This window comes from Manacus candei, unplaced genomic scaffold (assembly GCF_025592945.1).
Source record: "Manacus candei isolate 608988 ecotype Guabito, Panama unplaced genomic scaffold, ASM2559294v1 h1tg000011l, whole genome shotgun sequence".
In the NCBI taxonomy this organism is placed as follows: domain Eukaryota; kingdom Metazoa; phylum Chordata; class Aves; order Passeriformes; family Pipridae; genus Manacus; species Manacus candei.
Window position 1 is genome coordinate 4,897,260 of NW_026138059.1, and position 27,561 is coordinate 4,924,820.

General features: G+C 47.0%; 1 protein-coding gene and 1 long non-coding RNA gene across 2 annotated transcripts; one reads left to right on the forward strand and one right to left on the reverse strand.

Annotated features, from left to right (window-relative positions):
• Nucleotides 1-500: 500 nt before the first annotated feature.
• Nucleotides 501-7,358, reverse strand: LOC127466971 (uncharacterized). Its single transcript, XR_007902915.1, has 3 exons — nt 6,952-7,358; nt 6,428-6,548; nt 501-1,657 (listed from the first exon to the last, which is right to left on the reverse strand). It is a non-coding gene; the product is annotated as an uncharacterized LOC127466971 (long non-coding RNA).
• On the forward strand, nt 5,952-26,772 carry LOC127466935 (serine/arginine repetitive matrix protein 1-like). The gene is made up of 4 exons (XM_051778370.1): nt 5,952-6,566; nt 11,067-11,752; nt 20,149-20,201; nt 25,454-26,772. Exons 1-4 carry the CDS (start codon nt 6,531-6,533, stop codon nt 25,591-25,593), a joined length of 915 nt encoding a protein of 304 aa, XP_051634330.1. The 5' UTR covers nt 5,952-6,530; the 3' UTR covers nt 25,594-26,772.
• Nucleotides 26,773-27,561: the final 789 nt, after the last annotated feature.

Below are 27,561 nucleotides of genomic sequence, written 5' to 3' on the forward strand. Positions count from 1 at the left end.
TTGTTGGGTTTTTTGGACCTAAAGCCAAATTAGCTTCTAGGCAGTGAGCTAGAAAAAACAAGTTTCTAATCCAGAAAAGCTCTCTGGTCTCTCTTAAGCATTAAATAGCCAATTTATTCACCAGGGAGAGGGTGGAGAGTTTTTCACTCACAATCCTTTCAAGATTATTATTATTCTACTTGAAATGCCTTTAAAAGTCTACTTTTGGTTCTAATCCATATTAAACAAGATCTTGGGGAAAGCTTTGTCTGGTGAGCTAACAGAAGCTTCATTTCAAACTCAAGTAACATCTTTATGGGAAGCTCTTCTGGAAACAATATAAAAACAAACACGGGGGAGGAGGAAAGAGAAGAAGAAAACATATCCTCCTTCCCAAAACTGACCTCTGCTACAGTGACCCTCCCTGTTGTGAGGCCTTCTTTGTGATCCCCCTTGGCTCACTCCATGTGCAAATCCCAAGCCTATGTGCATTTATTAGCAGACTCAGGTATTTAAGGGTTAAAAGACTTACTTATGATAAGATGAAAATTAAGTACATTGAGCATGCAAGAGAGTAACAACTTTCTTACAAATACCTGTACCCAACAGTCAAAATTAATAGGAATAAGCCATCATACAACTGTTTTAAAAGACCAGACTTTTCCTTTTGTTTTCCCATTTTTAAAATGAAAGTAGATGAAAAGCAATAGAAATCTTCAGTAAGATGCCTGTCAATGCCAGCTTGTGTTTGTAGACAATGCAGGCTCCTATGATGTTGTTTCAGTATGATTAATAGTGTTTAAAATAATGTCTGTGCAATAGCCATGTCTGAAACTCATATAGAAATCTGAATATTATCAAAAAAGATAAAGAAAGCTAAGTAACAAATCAAAGGGCTCAGAATTTCTCATGTCTCAGCAGGTGATATAAATTTAGTTCTCCTTTATAAAAAGTTATTGAATTCAACTTTAAAAAAGGCTTTGTTCCCCTCATGTGTTCAGTGACATTTTAAGGATCATCTGTAAAAGCAGCACACTCTAAATCTTGCATTATTCTTCTAGCTAATAAACTCAAGGTAACTTTTGTACAATATTAAAGCAGTTAGTGTTAATGGATTACAGGGTTTGTAAGCTATCCTGCTGCAGAGGCATCCAAAGCACTGCAGGAATGTAGTGGTGTTCCCCAGCATGGACTTTAGAGTTTCAGTCCAGGATTTCTCCATCTCACTGGGGGGTAGATCATTCAGATTAAGGCCTCCTTTGATTTGGTCTTGCAATGGAGAGCTAGAAACACTGCAAAAAGCAGGCAGAGACAGTGGCTGAGTCTGTAAGTGTCTCTCCTTTCCTAAGTGTCCAGCTGCATTAATGGGGCAGAGCACTCCATGCCAGTCACACCACAGAGTAACCCAGGGATGAGAAAGTTCCTCACAGATGGGTGGCAGAGGCATCACCACTGGGACATGTAGGGATGGACACAAGTGCACAGGAGGCTCTGGTGCTTGTCACATTCTGCCTGTACTTTGGACATCATTTTCCAGCATTGTGTGCATCCCTCAGGCACCGGTGTTGGGGTGGGGACATTTCTCAGGTCACTGAGTGACCAGGACCTGCACAGCTCAAACTGTGCACAGCAGGACCCACTCTGCTGGGTACTGGGTTCAGGTATGAAGGTCACGTACCTGAAAGAAAGAAAGATAAATTCAGTCACTAAGCAGGTCAACAGTGGAATGAAGAATAAAAACTGATCTTCTCACCCCAAGGCAGAGACCCACTTCTGTGGTTCCCACTGTATGTTTTCCATAGACCCCAAGAGTCTCTGTTCTATTTCAATAGCTCTTCAAAAATCAATAAAACCTCTTGCCACAACAAGCTGAGGCTCACACCTCTAAGATAAGCATTCTTTGGGGACCCCTCACCTCAAAAGGCAGTGTGAAGATCTGCTGCATCCAACCCAACAGCTTCTGAATTGCTGCCAACTGTTGAGCCAAGGTTCTTTCCAAGCACTGAATGTGCTAAAGGCAGCCTGTCATTAGACTGCCTTATGGGAAATGCGCCATCATCAGACAAAGGGAGTCCATGCACAAGGTTTTATAGCACACGATTTATTGTTTCTATCCTTGTTCCACCAAGGTGTCAAGTGAGATCCTGAAGATGAAACGGCAGCAGTTACCATGCTAATAGCTGTGCTCATTTTCAGCCCTGCGCCCTCCTCCCAGCAAACAAACCACTGGGGAAAAAAATTGCAGCATGCTGCTTTGGCATTAGCACTCTGCAATTAAATCCTCACCTTTCCATCTCTTGCTCGGAGCACTGTGTTGCCAGAAATAGTGCAGCTATGCCTGGCTTCCCACTTTTCTCACATCTTTACTCTTCCAGCAGGCTAGGACCACTTGGTTCATGAGGGCCAGTGGTTCATAAGCCCTTACCTTGCTCTATGGGAAGCCATATCATGATAGCACAAAAACCACAGTTACACTGCTCTGTTATATGCAGGCTTTGAAAGCTTTGCAGTTAAATCCATTAACCATGTGCATTTAGAGGAGATGCAACTACTCTGCCTGTAACTACACCTCAGTGAGTGACCAGGCAGAAACACTGTGGACATTCACCAACAATCACTGCTTTAGGCCTCTGTAAGGCAGAACGTGCTGTCTCCTCAGTAAGCTGGGCAGCACATTGCCAGCAAAGGAAAGTGAAGGCAGTCTCTTCCATGGCCTTTGTAACTACAGTTTTAAAGAAAAAAAAACCCCACACAAAACTTTTAATTAAGTAAGTCTTTGCTTACTTCAAAACCAAACCCTACCCACATTATCAGGAGATTTAGCATTAAGTTCTCCGGGGAAGAGGGAAGTGTCTGTACCACCCAACAAAACATCTTTGTGCTCTCTGCTTTGCCCTTTTTTACAGAGTGGAGGTAACCACATCCATCCCAACAGGGGCAGGGAGGCTTCATTAACTGATGGTTACACAACACTTTCACACGAAAGCCATGTGTTTACAGTTTCATTTTGTCATAATTAGTGTTACATACTACAGCAATGTCTCCAGGACTTTATTACCCAGTTTGTGTAAGGGGCATTTCACAAAGCTCAGCAAAAAAAAAAATTCCTTATTATTAAGCAATTGCCACATAAGTACACTCGGCTCTTACAGATGCCCTGACATGTCTCAGAATAAGCAGGTAGTAGGCAAAAGTTTGACTTGCTCATGATTCACTGACATTAAATCAACTTGCTTTAAGTAACTGTCTCTTATACAGGAAGCACTATTTATCCCACTGCTAAAAAAATTTAAAAACTAAAAAAATATCTTCTGCCTTCATTGGAAACAAGCCTGGTTCAGGTGGCTGGCTGGGCACAGGAGTGGAGGAAAGACTAATGAACTGATGTCCTCTGGGCTAAAAAACCCAGTATATTTTTCAGAACTGGTCAACAGAGATGCCAAAGCTGTGCTGTTCATTGTGAGACCTGAGTTGTAACTTCACTGCAATGTGTCACTGGCCCCAGGGCAAGGCACTGCTCTCTCTTGAGCTCCAGGCACCTGAGCGGAGGTGTCAGTGAGCTTCCATATGGTCACTTAATAAAGGTCATGAAAGGCTCTGGGCAGATAGATCTTTTGATACTCCTGGACAAAACCATGTTTCCATTTGATCACTGTCAGATGTCATTTGAGTACTAATCCCTAGAAATACATGAGGCACTTGATCTCCTTCTTCTGTGAACTTCTCCTCGTGTTTTGCAAACACAGACTTGACTGCAAGCACTGCTGAAGTATTGCTGACATTTCATGCCATCCTGGAGCTAGCTAAACAAGAGCCCTAGAGGAAGAAAAGGAAGGACTTTTGCAGAGATGATGTTCAGGTGGTACTGCATACAGATATTTATAACCAAGGACATAAGGGGTTATTTAAGACCATGACTGGAGGAACAGTAATAAAGAGTTCAGGCCTACAGAAAAGCAGAGTAATGGTAGAAGGAAAACACATGTGAAATTAAAGGGAATTAGTACATGTGATAGGTCCCATCATTTTGTTTGAAAATATTTTTTATGCAGAGCATCTCTGTCCCCATACGGTACCATCTCCCCAACTCTGCTTGGGTTTTCAACCTTCAGCCACACATAGGTGACAAATCCACTAAGTCTATCATTTACACACATCTATATCTACCTCCAACTTTCCATCAGTTCCAGAGAAGATTCAGAAGGTCCATCTACACTGGTAAATAAAGCTAGATAGGGCTTGTCCATGATCAGAGACCACCTGACACAGCCTGGCCACCTCTCTATAGCTCCAGTCTCTTCACACCACTCTCCAGGCTGAGAGCTGTGGATGTAAAGCTGACCTCCCCAGCACCAGTGGAGGCCAAGGAAAGGAAAGAGCTGCAAGGAGCATGGGTATGAGCTGAGCTGAGTGCTGATCTTTGTTGGTCCCTTCCAACTCAGGTTATTCTTTGATTCTGTGATTCCAGTCATAGGCTGGTGTCAGTACTCTACTCAGTCACAACATCCATGACTCTTCTCAGAGGAGCTCAGCAACAGGACGAGAAGCAACAGACATACACTGGAACAAGGAACATGGTCAGGCACTGGAGTGAGTTTCCCAGAGCGGATGTGGAGTCTCCATCTTCAGAGATATTCAAAACTGGACAAGACCCTGAACAGCCTGATCTGGCTGGACCTGCATTGAGCAGAGGGTTGGAGCAGAGACCCTTCCAGGTGGGGCATCTCTAGGACATCTCAAATGGTTCTGTTTCCCATATGGAGATTCAGCTGAGCCACAGTTTGCTGGAGTCTCTGGTCCTCCATGAGCTGGAAAAGCAAAAATCTTCCTTGTCAGCAGTACTGATTTGCCCATCATCTCTGTTTCCAGTCAAGTTACTCCATGTTTTCAGATTTGCAGTCACTGAGTTTACAAGAGCCAAACCCTGGGATCTGTTACCCACATTTCTGGGGAGTTCAAGGGAGAAATCCTGTTTCTCCTCCTTCTCCTTTGTAACTTTCCAGCAGCATGGAGGTGAAGGCAATGCCAGTCCCTGGGCTCCCATACCTCAGGCCTGCCTTCTGGAAAAGCACAGCTTGACATTTTTAACTACATGCTGGAAGGTACATTGTACCTTAGCTACATGCTGAAGAGATCAACTTTTTTTTAAAAGAAATGCTTTTAAAAACTTCCTTGCCACTAGTCCCTTCAGATGTGAAATACCAAAAGTTGTACAAATTCTTTCAACTAGTAGAATGCAAAGGCTTCCTCTGGAGGAAAAAGCCATGATTTTGCACATTAAAGCCAGGGTAGATGAAAGGAATATCTCTTCACAAGCAATCTGATCCTGTTCACCTCAGGCTTTGCAGATAAAACCCTGGGAAGTGCTGCCCTGCCTCTCCCTCAGGCCACCCAGCTCTGGTCCCCCCTTCACTCCATCCAGGAGATGGAGATGTTCTGTCACAGTGCAGCTTCAGAGATATTTGTTATAAACCCACCTGTCTCTGGAGCTGGTTAGGAGACACAGGTTTGCTAGCACCAGGATAGGTCATGCATAACATGGAGGCACTGGACAGGATCCCATTAGAGTCACTCAGCAAGTTATCCCATGGCCTGGGACATGGCTCCTTAGCTGAAATCCCACAGCCTGCTGAACACTGGGGATGTCAGCCTGTCCAAGGTCAGCCAGGCTTCAGAGACTTCAACCCTGCCCCCACTGAGGATGAGAAACAATTTTCACAAAACTGGAACAAGAACAAAGTTTCTGCTGGAAGGGGAAGTTCATCTCTTGCTGATTAGCTTCACACACCCACAGGATCTCTGCAGAGCTCTTCTGCTTCCCTACACCCTTGTGTTTACCCAACAGAGTTAGAAGCAACCATCTCTAAAGGCCACACACAAAATCCAACCGTGAATACCAGGACAAAGAGAGGAGATGGACACAACTGGGGAGCTGCAGCAGGAAGCCCAGCAGGGTTCTGCAGAAGGGCAGCCCACTGGGGATGGGGCAGGGGCATGGGGTCCACAGGGCATCCGTGTTTGGAGACACGGTGGGGCTGGGACTCACAGTGGGAAAGACCAGTAGAAGCCAGGATTGAAGCAAGGAAGCTGGAACAAACTCATAGGGTCTAAGTGGGGCCAAGGGGGGCATTTATGCTACTGATTAGGCAAGTACACCATGCAGACAACTTGATCATCTCCACTTTGGCCACTACATCCATACTGTGGTCACTGACTGGAATTTGCAGCTTGAGTTTTAAGTTACTGATGAGAACACAGCACTACCACATGGACACCAACTCATCTGCATGGTACTGTGCCTCACCTACCAGAAAGCTTCCCTGCCCTGCTGCAGGTGACAATGGGATTTTGGCCTTTTTCCTCATTTGGACATAGTTTGAGCCTCACCCAGGGACTCAAAAGAAAGGGCGTGTCTTACCAGCACACAAGCTGCTCATACAGGACATACCATCATACTCCAGCTGTGTGACAGCTGCCTCTCCTTGGTGCAGAAATGCTCAGGCAGGAGCCGGCTGCGGCTGTCGCAAGTGCTCCCATGGCATGAGCCCTCCATGCTCCCAAAGGAAAGACTGCAGAAAGACAGCATGGTGAGAGACACAAAATGCAACTCTTTGCTGGGCTGGGTCTTTATTCTTGTGTTTTTGAACAAAGCAGAGCCCTTCCCTTAAAATGTGGGAAGCAGAGGGGAAAAAAGTGTTTACTGGCAATGCTTAGGTTGCAGTAAAATCCAAGATGTTGAGAGGACACTCCTAAAAAATATGCTTTCATATTTAAACATCTGTTCTCAGCAGTTTTTTTGCGAATTAGATGATTTAAACCCCAGCCCTGAGCCAAAACCCAGCTCTGTTTATTACACAGGGGCAACCTTCATCCCTCCTCTAGGTGTGGTTTCCCCACTTTGTCCTGGTCCCATCATGCTGTAGGTCGGCTCTTCAGCAAGGGAACTGGTCTCCCCTGCTCTGAAGCACCCACCTTACCAGCTCATTTCAGCCGGGTAAAGGTACATTCAACACAAGGCAGCACCTTGAGCAGCAACAGAGATGAAGCAGGCTTGAGAACATTTACTCCTAACCATCACCTTCCATATCAGCCTCTTGGAGTTTCCCTCTCTACATCTCCCTGGCTTCTCTCTTGCAGTTATTTTTCTCTGGACAGTGTGTGGCAGCAGACAATGCTGGCTCTGTGCTCTCTTCTCAAGCCCAGCTTTTTCCATATGCTGTTTCACAGCATATCAGGTCAGACTCACAGGACATGAGGTCTCTGCATCAAAGCAAACATCTGAAGAACCGTAAACACCAGAAATAAATTTTCCAGGAGGTTTTGGGTCAGAACTGTAGAAAAACCCAAATGAAGATGATATCTGGGAAAAGGTTTGGAAAACCAAGTGACGGAGGCTGGCTCTGCAATGTTCTCATTGCCTTTGCTACACACAAGTTAATGCTAGAAAGGCAGATTAATATATAAACCTGTTCACTGAAGGGTAACACCAGTCCAGCAGTTCACAGTGGGAAAGATGAAGGTTTTCCTGCTTGCTCCATGGAGACCAAATTTTATTATTTTCTTCTCAGAGTGTGGCAAAAGCTGTCTAGGGTAGTTTGACATCTAAACAAACTTCTGATGGACATTCACTGGTCTGCTTCTAAAAAATCCACAGTGAATATCTGAACCAAGATCTCCAGGCTCTCTCCAAATGTGCCAGGGTGTCCTCACAGTGCAAGGCAGGAATGCCCAGGTCCTGACAGTGGTTGGCCAGCATCAGTGGTGCTGTGGAGGACAGCTAAGAAGATGCAACATCTCCCCATGCCACATCCCAGGGAAGTGGATACCTTGTGAGGGGACCTTAGGATGTCTGGGAAGCATGTGAGAAACCACCCTTTTAGTCAACAAGCAAGACAGAGAGATTCATTCTGACATTATGTATTTTATCTTTGAGTTTTAATCCTTTTCGTGATTAATACAGGTGACCACAAAAACCTCCGTAGCTTTCCAGAACTATTACACCAAGGGATATCTATCTCTGTTGAAGGCTTGCTGAAAATACACCAAGTATTAGGAAAGAAAACAAAACCTAAACACATGTGCTGTGACATTGTTACAAGACCAGTTCCTTCAGTGAACTAACTGCAAATAACCTAAAAAATTTCTGGTGGGAACAAAAGCCTGAAAAAACACAGCTCCCCGGGTTCTGTTTTGGTTATTGTGTCAGGGGTGCCTGTTATTTTACCAGCAAGGAAACTCTTCATGTGTTTGGCTCTCTGGTGCTCCCATAATAACTACTGATAGGACTGCAGCTGCCCATCATGCCTTGCCGGGTGAACAGCGGTACAGCCCAGAACAACACCCCTCTCAAATGCTCGTGCTGGGACCCTCGTGGGGTGTTTCCCCTGCCCAGGGAACCTGTCTGTGGGGCACAGGGTGTGTTGGTGTCTGACTTCCATCCTCCCCACCCCCTCCTTGCACTAATGCTGCCGAGTGCAAAGGCTGGGCTGGGCTGGTCCTTGCACTGGCTAGAGCCGTGAAGATCTGTCCTGTGGCCAGGGGGCTGCTTCAGGGCTTGGAGCCAGAGAGCAAAACCTGAGGAAGCAAAAAGCTCGGGCTCTGCATCAGAGGGGAACAACAACTCTCTGGCTTCGATAGAGAAAAAGCCTGGACTATGAGGTCTCACTTTGAGGTTGAGAGGTGGGATAGGGTCTGTGAGACCATCCCAGTGACCATGGGCTGGGGACAAGGCATGGAACAAACAACTCCACTGGAACTGGCTGCAATTTTTCACATGCCCTATCCCTTCTCAGATGAAAGACTGTCAGGAGAGAGAAGACTGACAGTGCTGCCTGTAGTCTGGGGCTAGTGTGAGATATGGGGTGAGGTAGAGTCAGTCTGGTTTATTCACATACTCAGGGAATGAGCAATCTTAAAATAAGATCTGAAAAAAAATTCACGTTTTGTCCTGGCAATTGCATGTGTCAACTCCACTTTGGCCTTTGCTCTTAAAAGTCCAGTCAAATACTTTAGCAGGGTAAATCAGTGCTAGTGGCTTTGATGAATAATGGTAATCTTAAAATAATTCCACGTTCCTCAAATAAATGTGATGGTTTGGACAAGAGTTGGGTGTCAATATGTACAAGTGTGTGCATATGCATGCATGCATTTGTATCTCCACAATTAAATCTTTTATTAGAAGGCATTGATTGCCAAGTTTGAAGAATGCTGTCTAACAGAGGTAGGCATCCTTTCACACACAGCATACATCCTTTTCTTTCCCAGAGCAGAGGCTGAGAGTGGCAGCACAGCTGGAGTCAGGAGAGACCACCCACCATGTTAAGTCCAGCATCATCATCCAAAAGAGCTCCTGGGCTCCCATAGGATTTGGGAGAAGCCAGGAGCCAGCGCTGCTGGCATTCTCAACACTGTGCTTTGGATGCAAAGGTTCCTGGCTCATTGCTGGCTTGGCTGTGTGCCATCCAAAACTGATCCACATGCTGTACTTGGCACTTGCACTACACACTTCCAACCCTTGCTCTTGAAGATCAGCCAAGATATTATCCACTGGCCCTGCTGGTTGAAAGACACCAGTCCATCATAAAGAGGAATTTGATAGTTGATTTTCATTAATTTTCCTGAGGAGTCATGTACTTATCAGGCCTTTAGCTTTTGGAAAATCTCAGAGTCCTTCCATGCCACTGTAAACCATGGCAGCATTTAAGGTCACTGTTGCTCAAACACTTTCCTGGCTCCAGCAGTGATCTGCTTCAAAACACAAGGCGTTTGGCTCATTTCGACAGCTGGTTTATGGAGCCAAGTAAATTCACTTCCAACTGAATCTGAGGGACTGTCCTGGAATGAACTGTTTCCGTGGGGGCAGCCAGGAAACTTTCCAGGAGGCTCCAGTCCTTCAGAGACAGCCTGCAGGGATGGAGGAGGAGGAGAAATTTGTTCACTTCTTGTTGGGAAGTTTTTGTCTCTGATGCTTGCAGAGCCTATCCCCTTGGGACATTTTGTTTGGGGATATTTAATTCCACATTCAGCTCCGCCATTTCCTCCTCAGCAAGCAGACCTTATCACTTCTCCTTTCTCCAGGACCTGCCTCAGATCCAAAACAGCTTCTTTGTGACCACCCTGGCTCTGGACCCAGACATGTGAAACCACACCCCCAGACTCGCAGATGATCTACTCTTCCTACAGAACATCCTTCACAGAGTCACAGAATGATTTGGGTGGGAAGGGACCTTTAAAGGTCATCCAGTTCAAAGCCCCTGGCATAAGCTGGGACACCTTCCACTAGACCTGGTCTCTCAGAGCCCAGTCCAACCTGACCTTGAATGTTTCCAGGGATGGGGCATCTGTCACCTCTCTGGGCAACTTGTGCCAGTGTTTCACCACCCTCATTGCAAAAAAATCTCTTCCTTATACCTAGTCTGAATTTCCCATCTTTTAGTGTAAAACCATACTCCTTGTCCTATCGCTGCAGGTCCTGCTAAAAAGTCTGTCCCCGTCATTCTTGTAAGCTACCATTCTTAAGAGATCGTCCTGGCAATGACTTCTTGTGTCCTTCCCTCCTCCAGCCCCTCTGTCATGAACTTTAGCTTGGTGATTTGGGAAGAACAAGCAGGATGAAAGGCTCGTAGATGCAACCATTGCAGTCAGTGCTAAGGAGGAGCAAGAAGAGTCACACTCTGCACCTCCTGCGTTTATCAGCCTCTGGTTTGGAAGGAGGGGAGCAGCAGCCCCGTGGGACCTGCTCTCCTTCCCACTCACCTGCGTGCTGCAAATAGGGGCTGGAAGCCAAGCAGCCACTGTATCCCCCTACTCTCCTCCCCTGGCGGGAATGACAATCTTGCCTTTAATAGGTGCTGTTTAATTTGAGTGATACCTTCCAGAGTGCCCAGGAATTGTTCAAATATTTTACTGTTGAAAGCAAAGAAAGAAGCAGTCTAGGATGGTTGGGGGATCAACTCCACAGGCTCGACAGCCTGTCGAGAAGCAGAGTGTCTGACTCCATCTGTGGGGATGGGCTAAGGAGGTGCCCATTCTTTGCATGGGAGATTTCCCGAAACTCTGCTCCTTTCACTTTTTAATCCCCGGCCCAGGAACACCGCCAGAACCGCCACTCAGTGCCACAAACCCGACCCAAATGGCATCGCCCGGGCTGCGTTATTCTCCCAAGGTCTACCAGACCCGTCTGCGAGGTGTGCCTGAGTTCAGCCCAGGATTGCTGTTCTTGCTGCATGATCCCCGAAGATGACAACGTCCTCTCCCCAGCTCAGGGAGATGTATGTAAAGATCTGGAGCTAGGGAGGCCCGAGCTAATGGGCTGGAACGGAAAGTTTTGGACGGAAAAGGGGAGCGCGGCACCCTGCCCAAAAAAGCGTGATCAGAAACGGCCGCGCATCCCTCCCCTGCGCCGCCGGCTCCCTCCCCCGGCCTTGGGGCGCTCCGGGGTGGGATTCTCCCACCGAAGGTTCCCGGAGCGGCGGAGCGCCGCGCCCGCCCCGCCCGGGAGAGGCGGCGGCCCGGAGCGCTCCCGCCGGCCCGGCCCGGCCCGGCCCCGGCCATGGGCAGCGGCAGCAGCCGCCGGCGGGGCGCGGCGGGGCCCAGGGGCAGAGCGGCGGAAAACCGGGAGCTGCCGGAGACGGCGCCGGCAGAGAGCGAGGGGGTGGCGGCGCCCGCCCTCGCCTGCCCAGCCTCTGCCGCCGGCGGCATTCCCGAGCCCCGGGCCGCCGGGAGCTGCGGGGCGATGTGGGCAGGCGGCGGCGGGGCTCCGCTCCAGCAGGCGGTAAGTGCCCGCCCCGGCACCGGCCCCGGTCGGGACCCCGGACCCTCCCGGTGGCGGCCCCGGGACCCCCCAGACCAGCCCGGGCGTCCCCGCCTGCCACAGCCCCCTCGCCGCGTCTTCCTCCGAACATAAACCGCACTAAATTCCTTTGATCTTCACTGCGAGCCCGGCTAAATGCTCTCTTCTCCTTTTCTCTTTGCTGCTCTGCTTGCGTTTTCTGTCTCTTGGGCGAGGGAAACACCGTCCCGAGAGGGGCCATCCCGTTCTCCAGTCTCCCGGTGCTACTGGAAGTTTCTTTTCCTGCCTTGTGGAAATAGCTCGACTTTATAGTTCGGCTTCTGGGTCAGGCTTGTAAACAGAAGTTTAAAAATGTGAACATAAAACTGCCCTTTAATGTTTGCCAGTCCGCTGCAACTGCATTCTGGCTCTTCCTAAAGGCACATTTCAGTCTGTTTCTGTTTAACAGATTACGGATTTGCCACCGAGGGAGTTTAGATTTATCTTTTGTGGGTGCTTTCCAATCCAAAAATAGCAGCAGCATCTATATCATCTGGTGATGGGGCCAAAAATCACCAGCTTCTTTCATCTTAGTTTGGCTTTGCAAGTTGTGTGTTCTTTGTAAGGTAAACGCTGCTCTCCACAGATGCACAAATGTCTTCAGACTAAAATAATAAATTTAAAAATGGAAAGGAATATTTAGGACCCAGGAACTTTCTGCCTTGCATGTCTCAGTTTTGCTCTTTACAAGTGTATCACTTCCATCACCAAACTGTTCATCCATGGGGAAAGGATAACTTTAATACAAAATAATTTTTCCATTAAGAAACTTGGCAAGGATCAGTATGAGAATCCTTTTTTTAGACAAGTTTTAAAGAAAAGCCTCAAAGAAAGTAAGGCTTGGAAACAGAAGAAAAAATAGACATCTTGTACTGACATATTTTGTCCTTGCTCTTCTTTCTGCTCCAAACCCTCCTGCAGTATGAACAGGAGCTCAGTCCAGCACTGCTTTCTCCTCTGAGGGACTCTCTTGAACGCTCCTCCCGACTTCTCCCATTTATCTTTACTTATGGGAATAGAGGCTGCTGATATCCATTTTCCCTCCGTTTCCACTTGTGAATATCATGGCTGGATCTTTAAAAATAATAATTACATAAGCTGTGAGTTTTCCTGTGCATAAAGTAGTATTATAGCTCTATTCTGATGTATATTCTAGGTAATTACATATTAGAAAGGCAATGGAGCTGCCCTCATCTTTCTTTACTAGTGTCAGTAGAGAGACAGCATTAGGTACTAGTGAACCAATGACAAGGAGCAAACCAGAAAGGCTGAGGAATTTAGGATGTTGCCCTTGGGGAGTCACTGTGCCCCACTCCCTGTTGCAGACCTCCTCCTCTGGCAGAAATGGTGGTGAGAAACCTGTAGCATCCCTTCAGCCACTCTGGGTTGTGGTCAGACCTGGTACAGCACAGAGATGTCTGTGAGGGTCCTCAAAACTCAGCCTGGAGCAGGCTTGGTCATCCAGCAAGGCCAAGTGGGTGCAGCACACAACTGTGCCACCTGTGAGGCAACAGTGATGCTGAGCATCCTGTGTGTCCCCTTGTCCAGCTGCTGCTGCCTCTTGTGTGGGAGGAAGTCCACACCTCTCATTGCACCCAAATACATTGTCTTAAAGAGAGCAAAAAACTACCAGTGTTTTTCAAATATCTAAAAGACATACAAGAGAAGTCTCAGGTATTTTCAGGGCAAACTGGAAGCTTTTTTACTGGCAGCATTTTCTTTACGTGAACCTGAGATGACCATGGTACAGACAGTGATCATGGGCTTACCATTCTGACTCCTTAGAGCCTAAAATGTCAATAACCTGAGAAAAAGAGGGAGGAAACTGTTTGCAGCACCAGGCTTTGGTTGTTTACTGGGTGCAGTTTAGTCTTTTAGGTTGTTGTACAAACTGCAGTCCTACCCTTCCCATGAGGCTGGCGGAGGAGGTTTCTGGAAAGGGATATCAGCTTTGTTGCATCGCCAGTTCCTTGCTAGAAATTTTGAGGGCAATTTCTCTCAGTCTTGCCAGCTTCTCAAGCACTCATTTGTAGTTTCTCTCTAGTGGTGGGAACTCACTTGCTTTGCTCTGTGCAAAATGGAGGATGAGCAAAGAAATTTCAGAGCAAAAAGCATGAGCTGATTCAACAGAATTAATGAGGGAAAGGTGATGCACAAGGAGGAAGGGCAACAAGGAAGTATTACAGGAGAAAAGTCTGATGAGAAATAGCCCACAGAGGAGCAGATTTTGGGTAGCAGGAGTAGAGGAGAGGTTTGACACCAGCCAGAAGTGAGCAGAATTGCAAGCAGGACTCAGCTCTCTGATGTCATGGTTGGGTTTCTCCTGGGCATGGTGTGCATCAGTGTCTTGCTTCGCACCTGAGCCCCAGGACAGTTTGTCAGCAAGTTAGCAGCACCAGTGGGCAGTCAGGCCAGGTGGCAAGGGCTGGTAGAGAGGGATGCACCTGCATTTAGAGGCTTGAGCCACCTCTATTACATTCAAATAGTACTTGGGAGTGAGAAGCACGAAAGAACATCACAGCAGTCGGCTGGGAACCAAATCCTAATGGGGAGCCTGAACCTGGCTTGGAGCAGACCCCAACACCTCTTATCAGCACCAAATGTCCATTTTCAGCTTTGCCCTCAATTCTAGATGGTTATACATGTTTTTTCCTTGGCTCTTTGCTCAAGACAGAAAAATGTAGTTGTTTTACAGGTGCTGCCTCAGCAGCACCTCAGAGCAGCACCTCAGCACAAGGCAGAGTGGCAGCTCTTAGTGGAAGGCAGGGTAGAGGCTGTGGCCTCAGGCATTTCCCCATTGGTTTTCTGAAATAGAAGAATCTCACAGACATGTTAGGATCTTGCTCTTAACAGCTTTTTCCATGGCACCATCACTCCTCCTGATTGGAGACAGGATGTGATTTCGGTAAGTGAATCACTCAAGCTGCAGCATGGGAATAACACAGGTAGAGGCTGCATTCACCAACTTCTAGAGGAACTATCATACACTTTTAAAACACCCAAGTCTTCAAAGCTTTGCCTGACTTTTTCAGCCAAATAAATGTTTTTCTGCAGTTTGGTGTGGCACAGCGTCATCTTGTGGCTGGCTGGTCCCAGCTGCAAACACATGAGGGTCCTGTAGGGACAATTAATGTCATGCCCCATTAGTTTCTTACGGGAACTCAGGTTTATTTTTCTAGTCTTGTTAAAATGTGCTTCCCTCGAACAGAAATCTGATCTTTCTAATTTAGCATTGTTAGCAGCTTATTTCAGCATTTTCTTCCTGGTTGTATTAATAGTCAGAAATGCCCTCAAGTCAAGACATTCTGCTACAATGGCATAAGGAGTGGGAGGCCTTCAGAAAAGGTCTTTTCCAACTGAACATCTGGGACTCTTTGAACTTCCCGAAGTCAGATTATTTCAGATTCTGCAGTTAATGTCCAGATGTGGATCTGGCAGTTCCCAAGCTGAAGGTCTCTCTCTGTCACACACATTATATTCTCTGTCTTGTTAAAAGCACCTGAAACTTCACCAGAGCCCAGAAGCAGCGAGCTGTGCTGTCCCCTCAGCCAGCGTCACCCTCCCAGCACAGCTGTGTTGCAGCTGGACTTGGAAAACTGCTGAATAGTTATTTTCCACAACTCCCCTCCTTCCCTTGGCAGAGCATGGCTTGCTTTTGCCCTGAAGCAATTCTTGATCTAAAAACTAAGCTCAGGACATGCGCAGAATAGCTATGAGCTGGTGTTTTAGTTGGCAGGAGAGGAGAAGCGTGGGAACTCCCTGCATCCCTGCCCACTTCCCGTTCACCGCCTGCTCCTAATTTCTTTGCTGGCCAGAGGATGTTGCTGCAGACCAGAGCAAGGCTGGGAGTGCTTTGCCTGGGGTGCAGCTGGGGCCACACATCCCGTTTGGTACCTACTGACACCTTAGGTAAGCTCTTTTTTTTTTTTGCCAGCAGTAACTGCCTACGGGTTCATGAGGGGCTGATTTCAGTAGTGAGGACTGGCTCAGCTCCCACATCATGTGCTGGCGTCGCTGGAGGGTGCTGCCCTGCTGCTGTACCAGCTCAGCCGTCCCTGCTCTGCTGCTCATGCACTTGTGATGCTCTCCAGCTGACATCGCCTCCGTCCCTGCCGAGGCAGAGGGTTTGCATTTCAGCTCAGACCAGTCCCCTGGGCATTAGTGAAGCGGGATTTGGGAGGAGCAGAGGCAGGGAAGGAGGCACTGGCTTGCATCCTGCAGAAAAGCCATGCTATGAAACCACAGCCCAGTGGATCAGCACTGGCAAGGACAACACTGTTCCCATGTAGATGTTTTAGGTGGCTCAGTCATTCTCCAGGCTGCCCTGGCTGTGATAGGACTACTCAGGGTCTGTATCTCTACTGCATCTCAGGGCTGTATCTGTACTGATAAACTATACCATAGCAGCTGCCTGGCACTGGACCATTATGGTCTGCCCCACTGAGCTGGCACGGTTTTGTTCAGGATCAACTTGCAGTCTCCCAAATAATGCTTAGGCATGGCTCAGGGACCACTACAGGGGCCATCTCTAAGAACGCTTGAATTTGACCTCCCAGTTTTGGAGACGGTGTGATTTCAATACTCAGGACTGTAGTTGACTGTTTCAATGCAGCTCAGGAGCAGCTCAGAGCTTCCAAAGGTGCACAGCTTCAGATCGCCCTGCAGGTCCCAGGAGAGGGTGTACTCACCCAGCTCTCCCACAGCTACTGGATGGCAGGACCGTGAGGAACTTGCATTGGGTTGGGGGGAGTAGGAAGCTGCATCCCAGGAGTGCTGGTTCATGCACTCAGCACAGAGAAATAGCTCTTCCTTCCAGTTCTCTGCTCTGCCTTGCTCCCAGGAGCCGCTGCCCTAACACAAAGGACAGCTGAACTGCATGTGCAATGACCATCAAACCACTCCACCTCACATCTCATTACATTGAATTTAACCTGGGTACATGCTGGGTGAGCTTAATATACAAGCCTTTAAACTTGGAAGAGGGGGTGATGTGGGGCTCTGTAGCACAACAGACCCCAGCACAAGATGCTCACACTGAGGACAGGGTGGAAAACAAGGAGACACGCTGTGGTCTGCATGAGTAATAAAAAGATGACTGCAAGCTGCAGAAAGGAGAAGCTGACTTCATTTATCTCTTAACAGAGCACAGGCCAACCAGGCCAGCAATTGCTTATTTAGCTGTAGGATAGGAACCCATAATATTAAAGTGTCGTGATGTATGCATCATCCTAACCCACATAAAGGGCTTCTACCAATTATGTGCTGAACTTGCAACACACACATTACAGCAATCCTGAACAGGCTGGGTGGGGTCAGTTTTTATTGTGTCTCACAACCTGTGACAGCCAGTGCTCCGAATCCTGCCTGCTGCCCAGCACATGGTGTCACCTGGGCATTGAGGAGCCATGTGTACTTTGCCTGGAGGAGTTAGGAGCAGCTCCCAAAGCACAGAGGCTCTGATGGCAGGCAAAAGGCAAAGGCTAGAGGTGTCTTTTGTTTTCCTCGCCACCATTTTTGACTCATGCACCAGATTAAATGTCAGTAGAGATCTACCTGCACCAATGCCAAATTCTCTTGGGAAATAAGTATTGTTGCTGACAGATCCCTTGGAGAAGGTGGGAGCAGGTTTTGCACAGAGAAGCAGATTTTACTAACCAGAGCTGCTCTTGTCCTGATGACTAATTAATTCTGTCTTCCACCCACACAACACGTACAACTCGTAACATGGAGGAGTCATCCACAAGGGAATAAAAACCAGACAACCTACTGTACAATTCAAACCCCTCCCGAAAATGATCCAAACCCATCCTTTGCCCAGAAGAGTTGGCAGCTGGGTTCTCACTGTGGGAAGAACAGCATCAAAGCACTCCTGAAGAACTGTATTTCCCTTGGTGCTGAGGATGAATAATGTTATTTGCCTGGTGGAAGGAAACCAGGACAGCAGCAGTAGCCCAGTGGATGATGTTGCATTGTGGGATGCAATCCCAGGAGAAGTCAGCCCTTGGAGCTCAGCATGGTATTCTCCTGGCACTACTTCTTGCTCTTGTTGCTTGTGGGAGATTGCCAAGAAATGATGCTAAATAACCAGGCGGGAACTGTCTTCCCTCACCGTCAGCTTTCTCACATACCCTTGTCTCTGCTTGGACCCAGGAGCTGTTTCTAGACTAGTTCAGGCTCTTCCAGAGAAAATAAAGTGTTGCCAAAGAGCAGGGACTCTTCTGAAAGTACGTGGATTCCCTTTTGGCAGGTATCAAACTAAAGCTCTACTTAAGACTGATAATATCTTTTGTCATTTTAAGCAAGCAACTAGGATGTAAAATATCGTGGATGACAGATATCTTCCCCAGCTCCAGAAATGGAAGCTGCTAAGGGCTCACCTGGAAGAGGTGTTGATCCATGCCCTGAGGGAGGTGTCCTTGCTGTAGCCCTCCTCACTGGCTCAAGCATGGGAGCCAAAGGTGACCACAGCAGCACAAAGCCCATGCAAGAAGCAGAGAAGAGCTGAGCAGTTCTCTGCCAAGCACCTCTCTATCTGCCTGGCAGTGTCTGAGACCATGGTGTTTAAACCTCAACTCCTGTCCATCCCATGAGGAGCAGATGAGGAAAGGAGTGTAGTGAAAACATCCCCTTTCAAATTAAAATCAGATGCCATGCAGTAATTGCAGACACCCAGTTGGACATTTCTACCCAGAGGATGGCACATACAAGCCTGATCAATACCAACTGATTTAAATCAGCTCAAAACTGCATAAAACCATCAATGCTATACCAGTGCTGCCTGTAGAGGGGTGTCTCCCCTACATAACTCCCACCCTAACCAGCAGCTGTCCCATGCATTGCTGGACCTTGAGAAAGTGCAAGTTTGAGCTATTCAAGATCAGATCTTACTGAGGAATCACTTGGTCCCATCCAGCCTTTCAGAAACACCATGCAGCAGAGGCATAGGGGATGGCTCTGAATTGCAAGCTTTTCCACACCTCTCCCTGGTTCCTTTGCTTCCACTTCTTGTACAGAAAGAAATATTCCTGTACAATATTTCCCCTTTTCCACACTGACAAAACAACTTTTTGTTTCTATTTTCTGGAAGCCAAATCCTCACTTTGGTTTGGTGTGCTACATATTAGTGTTGTCATGAGATTCAGGATAGCTTGTACAAAGGAGGCCTACCAGCTTTAGGACTGCAGCTCAGAAAAAATAGTGGTGAGCCAAGATAGATCCAGTTTTATGCAAAGCCACGTCCCTGTCCCACTCCTTTTCCCCGTGAGACTACAGTGAAAAAGTAAAAAAAGATGAAAGTTATATTCTTCTCAGTAGCATCTGGCTGCAAGGGGTTTATTTTATTACCAGATGCCTCATTGAAAGCCTGTGGATTCCAGCATAGGGAATGTGGCTGTTTCACTACAGATGGATCATTTCAGGGAAGCATCTCTGTCAGGTAAAAAGAGTTGGGTCCGTGTTGCAGTAACTTCTTTCCTTAGCAGGTATTTTCATAGTGCAACCTGTCAATCAGTGGGGCAGTGCTCATTCATGAAAAAACTGGGAGGTTTAACAAGTCAGCCAAGGATTTCAGTTCTGTAGCCTGCAGCCACCCAGCTGCCCTGAATGCTGGAACAGAGCAGGCAGAACAGGGCTAGTAAAGGGGAGTTTCTTGTACCTGTATTGTCTCCACAGAGGTTGTTTGGGGGTTTAAATCAGGGCAGACATAGCCCACTATAGACAGAGATAGGTTTCATAGAAAGACATAGTGGTTTGGGTTGGAAGGAACCTTGAAAGATTATCCAGTTCCAACACCCCTGCCATGGGCAGGAACATCTTCAACTAGACCACGTTGCTCAAAGCCCCATCCAACCTGACCTTCAACATTTTCAGGTATGGGGTATCCACAACTCTGCTGAGCAACCACTTTCAGTGCCTCAACACTCCAACAGTAAAGAGTTTCTTCCTAAGTTCTTATCTAAACCTGCCTTCTTTCAGTTTAAAACTATTGCCCCTTGTCCTGCCACCACAGGTCCTGGTAAAAAGCCTCTCTCCATCTTTCTTAGAGGTCCCTTTGAAGTACTGAAAGGTTGCAATAAGGTCTCCACAGAACCTTGTGTTCTCCAGGCTGAACAACACCAACTCTCTCAGCCTGTCTTCACAGGAAAGGCGCTCCAGCCCTCTGATCATTATGGTGGCCCTACTTTGGGCTCACTCCAATGGGTCCATGTCTTTCCTGTAATAGGGGTCCCAGAGCTGGATGCAGCTCCAGGTGGGGTCCTCATGAGCAGAATAGAGGGGCAGAATCACCTTCCTTGACTTTAAAGTGTTGTAACTGAAATACATCTTTTCTTGTTTCACAGGCTTTGTCAACCAGAAGCTCACCAGGCCCAGAGAACAACAGTGCTGACCATCAGTGAGTATCCCCTGCTTTCATGGTATCTTCTTTCATTTTATCTTCAGGGGGTGAAGGGACCATAAAGGGGAAAGCTGTTTCTGCATCCCTCACACTGTGCAAAAGAGGGGTGAGATTGCTGTGAAATGGTTTATAGCCTTAAATATTCTGCTGTTTTGCCAATTTAAAAAAATCTAGTAGCTGTGCTGCCTGAAAAAATCCAGGCTTCATCTTAATTACAATGTAGAGATTCATTCCTGGTCATGAGCAATGCAGAATTTAAGATGTCCCCATGTCAGAGAGGCACCTTGGAAGAGCTGGTGAAAAGCTATGGAGAATTGCTCTAATGGGTAGCTCAGACCCTGGTTCACCCACCAGTCACCTGTGGGCTCTGCAGTGTGTGGAAAAGGAGAAAACAATCTCCCTGTTCCCCAGGAATCATAAGAGAAAGCCTATGAGATGCTCCCATGCTACTCCAATTAGAGACATGAATGTCCCTTAGGGACAGGGAATGGTGGGGACCTTCTGCACTGGGTGCCAAAAAAAGGAAACTCAAAATCTTCCACAAGCAAAAGCTACCATGCAAAAGCTACCAAGCAGAGTGTGCCTCCAGGTCTGCCAGCACCAAGAGCAATGGGGACAGTTTAACACATGTGTTAAAAAAAACCCAGATGAAATGAAGAGGATTGAAAAAACATCTTAAGAAGTCACCTCCTTACACTAAAGAGCAATTCTTTTCAACATTAAGCTCTGGCTGTCATCCAGCCCTTCTGCTCCTGCAGCACTCAAGAGCAGACTAATCTACAGATCCTGGCCCTCAGGCTGTGTGACCTACTAATGCTGAGCAGTGCCAGTGAATGTGTCAGGAGAGCCCAGGCACCAGCCACTGTCCTCCCTCCCTCTTCTTCTCCCCCTCCCAGCTGGCAGGGAGCTCACCTGGCAAGGCTGCTGGTTTCAGGAGTACTCAGAAAACACTGCCCTTGGCTTTTCTGACAGCAGGGCTTGTACAGGTGCTCTCATGGGGATTTTAACCACTCCTGGGCTTTCCAGCAACCTCAATGGGCTTTGGGCTATGGTGGCAATTGAGCAGTCTCCTCTGGGGGTGCAGAGCCAGCCCTGCCACAGCCCCACACCAAGCTTCCCAGCCTGCTGGCCCCTCACACCCTGCCAAGACTTCCCTTTTCCTTCCCTCTGACACACAAAGGGAAGACTCAAGACAGCAGAAACTGGTTTCTAATCTGGGATGACAGAGCAGGAGCTTATTTTCATTTAAATAATATTTACTGTACACCCATTGCAGAGCCCCATAGAACAGCTTATGTGTGAAGTGCCTGTACTGCTCAACATAAGCAGGGCTGCAATTCCTACTGGCAAGAACTATGCAAACATTTTTTGGGAAATGGCCCACCACCCAGCAGAACTGCATTTTGAAGAAATCAAATAAAATCAAATCAAACCCCAGAAACAGAGGTTAATGTGTGTAGGTGTCTTCTCATCCTTCACATTTCTGTGGCTGGAATCACTCTAGATAAACACTCATGTTACAGACAGCAAAAGTCATTCTTGTCTTGATAGAGTTGCTGACTGAAGAAATTCCCATAAAGCCAATTAAAGGAAAAATAAATGTCAAGCAAGGAGAAAAAAAACTAGGTACAGAGACTTAATAGTGTGTTTCAGAAGAGCAGTCACGTGAGGCAGATGTAGGTGTGCACCTCCTGTACTGCCTATGTGACACCACAGAAGCATCTAAACCAGCCCCTGATAAATACCTTGGATGCACATGGGAACACAGTTGGATGTGTTCCTGATTGGGCTGTGTTACTTCTTATCCCCCGCTCCCCTCCCTGCTAGAGAGCAGTTTTGGGAACTGCTCTCTAGCATCTGGCAGTCCACGGGTGGATGACACAGCCCAGGAACGCTGTAATGGTTTTACAATTGCTGCCAAGGCTCGTGTCACTGGCAGCGCTACCGGGGCGTTGTTTTGACCCATTTTTCAGCTGCAAGGTCTTGCAGAAGGCATTTTAATGATTAACCCTGGACTTTCCCATCCTCAGCAAAATCATACAGAACACTGGCCTAGATTCACCCCAACCTAGTTTTCAGCCACTTAGCTCACATTTCTGCCTTGGAGCTTGTCACCTTAGCCACCCGTCAGGGACATTGTCACCGGAGCCCACAGACAGCTCTGCCCCACACCAGGCAGCTGACTGACACAAGGGATGTGGTACTGCCAGCCATACCCACTGCTGGGATCTTGCTCAAAGGTGGTTTTGCTCACTTTTGCTCTTTGAATTTCCTTCCTTCCCCACATTGCATAGTTCACTGTCTTTCCATTTAATAGAAAACCCACAAATAATTTCTGCTTCCCTTAAGAATCTTTAAACACCAAGAGGCCAGTAGCTGAAATGGAATGCATTTCTTGATTTCCTCTTTCCTAAATTGCTTTGCTCTAGCTTCTTAAATCACTTTTATTGCTGCTTTCTAAACTCCCTCCAAGCTGTTAATAACTTTTTAGCAGTGAGATGCCCAGAAGCCTGCCCAGTAATCCTGATGTCGCTGCATTAGCCTTTTTTTTCTTGCTGCACTACTGTGCTGCAAATTCCCCTCTTGTATGCTTTTCATTTAGCTCTTTCTCTCTCAGCTTTGCCCCTTCCCGGGTTTCTCTCCTTCCCCAGAACATCTGCAGACTGAAAATTTTTCCCCTTAACGTGCTGACCTGTTATTTTCCAAATCAGAAGGTCTAACAGCCCTCAGCTGGACTACATGTGTTTGAAGCCCTGACCTGCAGCCCTGACACATGGTGATGAGAGCAGTGAGGTGCCTCCTCTGCTGCTGGAGCAGCTGGAGGGGCATGGGAGCAGCCTTGTAGTCCACCAGCTTTTGTCCTATGCACATCCTGAGCTTGGGATTTCCCTGCCACAGCCTCTCACTAAATTTCAGGATCAGTAGAAAAAGCTGCACCAACGTGCCTTTGAGATCGAGGTTTAAGTTGGAATAGCCTCAGGAGCTCTCTAATCCAATCTCTTAGCTTAGCTCCAAGGTGGATCAGCTGTGAAGTCAAAGCAGAATACTCCAGGCTTTGTCCCATCAGGTCTTGAAAGCCTCCAAGGATAGAGCCTGTGCTATCACAACCTGTTCCTCTGGTTGCTGTCCTCAGGGTGCAGAAATTTCTCCTTTTATCCAGATTAAAGCTCTCATTTTTTAATTTATTTCAGTTTTCCCATATTAAATGATACAGAACTTTGCCACAAATATAGAAAGAATATGAACAGCAACTTGCTTTTTTGTTGCTCTTGAAAGAAACCCAGCCCTCTCTTTTCCCCTCAATTTTGGGGTATGCATGGTAAGTGGAGTTTACTTTTGTATTTTTAAAAGCACATCTATGTCTCAACGAGTTCCAATTTTACCTGGATATTTTATCCATGCAAACCAAAGCATTGAGAATAATTAACAGTGGGAAATTATGTAACTGCTAAGAGAAACAATGGCTCTTCTGTGGGCCTGCAAGCAGGTTGCCAAGAACTCTGCCTCTTATTCATCACATAAAATTAGTTTGAGGATTGTCACAGTGCAGCGTTTAAATCAGTAAATTGTGGTTTTAAGTCAGATTTCTGCACTTCCTTTTCCCATTCATGTTTTGTAACTGCTGCTGTATGGTTCGAGCTCTTGGACTTGTAGGTTTCTTCTCAGGTCTTATTTACTGCAGTGGAAATCAGGTTGCCTGGAGCCCCTCAGAAGGAAAATTAATAAAAGGAATAAGCAGAAGAGTCCAGTTGCTAAATCCTACTTGCTGACAGTAAAACTACTCATGAAGGGCATGGTGCAGTGTAAATAAGTGTAGAACACCCACACAACCCAGTGGCCACACCAGCTGGTCATCAGGTGACTCCAGGGAAAACATCAAACTATTTCTGACACGCAGGGGGCATGGCATAAGCACAGCTCGGTGAGAGAGCTGGGCTGGGCTGGAACCTCTCTGACCAAGGCAGATGAGAGCAGAGGAAGGAGCAGGACAGCAGCAGGAGTCTGGCTGTTGCCTATTGGAGGAACACTGAGGATGCTCCCTGGCCCAAGGAGAGCAGTATGAAAGCACCTCTATAAGACAAAGTGTTATTTTTTTCAATTCTGATTCTACATTTACTTACCTGCTTTGAGGCAGCTTCTGTGATTTCATCTGATAAACAGGTCCTCATCTTTTTTCACTGAGGATGCTAATGACAAAATTCACTCCAGCTGCAAGACCCAGACTGGGATAGATTTCATCCTTAGAAAAATAGTAATTCAACAGATGCTACATGATGAGTCTAGGACAGATCTGGAGCCATGCTACTGCCTCTTTGGCAACCAACTAACTGACAGACAAACTCATTTATTTCCTGCTTGTTCTCCACTGGTAGATGATCACAAAATCTTGGTTGACATGGCATGGCAGAGCACTTTACAATTTGGATTTACCAGCTCAAGTCCCCACTTAGCTCTGCACCACACTGTGACCTCCATTTCATTGAGCCATGTGCTCCAACTTCCAGAGATGACAAGCCTGACAGCCTGCCTTGCTCCTCCTTGAACCTCCCAGTTCCCTACTGGGCCAAGGAGGAGCACTCAGTCGCCAGCTCCTGGCTCCTCTCTTGAGTCCTGGAAGGCAAGATCAAGTACACTTAATTGGTAGCATTGAGGTACAGTGGTCTAAGCTTGCAGAAGCCTTTTCACTGTTCTCCCTCACGCAGGTAGGGACAGATTTCTCTTGTACCCAGCATAAACCACCTCTGAAAACATCAATAAACCCCATACCAGTTCCCTTTGAATCATACATCAGTTCCCACTCATGGGAGAGTTGTGCTGATGTAAAAATAAATAAAAGCCATAACAGCAATTTGAGGGAGCTGCATTCATGTTTTGGTTGAAACTCAAATCCCTGACAAATACAAACAAAAAAAATCTCTTTCTTCATAAAACATTAAAACTAGTAACTAGCATAAAGGTTACACAGTCCTTTAGCTGAGCCTAACTGGAAGATTCTGGGCGTTTGATCTGGAGCATTGTAAGGGCTGTACTGTAAGGAACTCACAGACTGAAATAGGTGCTAAGTGATAGCAAATGTCAGCAGGCAATGTGCCCATGGGGTATGGAACTGGACGTGACAGAGTAGCTGTGTCTCAGCAAGCCACATGCAGCTCGATCTTTCCATTCACAAAAAAAATTAAGGGCCTTCTCATGTCTTCAGAGCCTGATTCTCTCTCACAACACCAATAACTCATTCCCTTTTGTGACAGGAGCCCAGAAAGCAACAGCAAGAAGCCATCAGGACAGTCCACAATATCATACGATTACTCGGAGGAGGAGCTCATGGCAAGCATCGAGCGGGAGTACTGCCGCTGAGTCCGGTCCCATGCCACGAGAACTTCAGGCATAATCCTGGAAGCCCAGCTGGAGCAAAACTGCTACTGACAAAATAACCCTTCACACAGAGAAATGGCATGGGAGAGGTGGGTGGTGAAGGGTGGTGGAGTGTAAGAGGCAGCATAGCTGCTTAGGAAGCACGGAGAGCGTGGAACAACTCTGAGTGAGACCGTGAAGATCCTCATCAACTGCTGATTCCTGATTGGTGCCACTGGGAGAGGGACCAATTCATCTTGAGTACCAATATTTAGAAGCTCATTTCTAGATGCTATTTACAAATGGACATGTACTAGAATTGAAGTGTCATACTAGAAGTTTTGAAACATGATACTTTGAAAGAAGACCTTGCTTTGACTTAGTAGAAGAAAAATGCAGCCATATCATTTGATCCAGAAGTTACTTAAGGGTATGTTGCATGAAATTCATGTTCCTGCCACGTAATATGGGCCAAATGTATTTCTTGTGCTGTGCAAGCCTCAGGTCCAGGTCTGAATTTGGCACTGTCTCTTTCAATGTGGTCCCCAGTATGGGGGATAAGAGGAAAAGGGGACTGAGCCCACCATCCAGTACATAGGCAGTGTAATCCTAGAGTTCAAATCCCACCACAGAGGCAAATGAGGCTCCTGGGAGCTGTCAGAGAACATAGGATTTGTATGATCCCTTTGGGGCAGAGTCCAGCATAGGTGTCCTATTTGGGGCTCCTTGATGTGGATCCTCCAGTGAAAGCAGGATGCGTATCCCCATTCCAATCATTCATCTCAAGAGGGACTTGCATGCTCTTGTAGAAAGCAGCTGTCAGTGATCTGGCCTTCCCATGTATTTTGTGTCCTTGGTAGGTAACCTAGAAGAAAAACCATTACATTTTACTGTTAGCTGACTGCAAAGTAAAACAGAAAGTCGTCTCTCCAAAGAAAACAGTACATTTTCACTGCTCCCAGACAGGGAAGCCTGGCATTTTGGGGCTTCTGCTTTTATTTTACCTGCATCTTAACAACTGCTTATTATCAGAAGTAGAAAAATACCTTATTTCTACCTTCAGCTGAAGCATAAAAGGCATCAGATAGAATCTTCACCATGTGTAAATGCAAGAGGAAACAGTGGGACACCTTTTAGGATGCTAAGATGCTGTATTTTAAGTATTTTGTGATTCCTGGTACCTGTGAAACAGAAATAAATGCATTTGTACTCTATATAGCTCTCAGTGAAGGCATCAAATGTTCTGAAAAAGGCTCTGTAGGTTACATGGCTAATATGGTACCTGCAGAGACTAAGCAGAACACATTCTTCGAGGATGGCAGGAAGGATGCCATGAGGGAGGCACTAGATGACACCCCTGGCACACATCCTCATATCCCAGTTGTCTTTCCTGCAGCAGCCATGAGCGAGGCTGGGCATGGTGCTCTGCCTGGCAGCAGAGGTGGGCAGCAGGAAGGGAACCAAGGTTCTCCAAAGCTATGCAGGCTCAGAGGCAAGAGCTTGCAGCATGTCATCCAGGGGACTTTGGTAGGATGAGGGATAATTATTTTAAACTGAAAGAGGGTAGATTTAAGTTGGACAAAAGGAAGAAATTGTTCACTGTGAGGGTGGTCAGGCACTGGAACAGGCTGTGGATGCCCCCTCCCTGGAAGTGTTCAAGGCCAGGTTGGATGGGGCTCTAAGCAACCTGCTCCAGTGGAAGGTGTCCCTGCCCATGGCAGGGACATGGGACTATATGATCTTGAAAGGTCCCTTCCAACCCAGGCCATTCTATGATTCTCCATGGCTCAGAAATAGCTGGAATAGAGAGCATTGCTTACCCCATGCATTGCTTGGGGTAAGTTGGGTGGCCCTCTGCAGCAAGGGCTTTCCAAAACTCCTGAAAAAAAAATCCAATTTTGAATGCTAGCACTGTATTTTTTTTGATAGGAACAGTCATTTTTAGACCTATTAATGCCACTAAGCTGTGGCTGGAACAGAGTTTCTCTGCAAGTGTGTCAAGAGT

Coding starts and splice junctions, on each gene's coding strand:
- LOC127466935 (XM_051778370.1), top strand. CDS start 6,531: ATGCTCCCAAAGGAAAGACTGCAGAAAGACAGCATG. Junction 6,567..11,066: donor GACTGCAGAAAGACAGCATG/GTGAGAGACACA, acceptor TCCCCGGCCCAG/GAACACCGCCAGAACCGCCA. Junction 20,202..25,453: donor AACAACAGTGCTGACCATCA/GTGAGTATCCCC, acceptor CTTTTGTGACAG/GAGCCCAGAAAGCAACAGCA.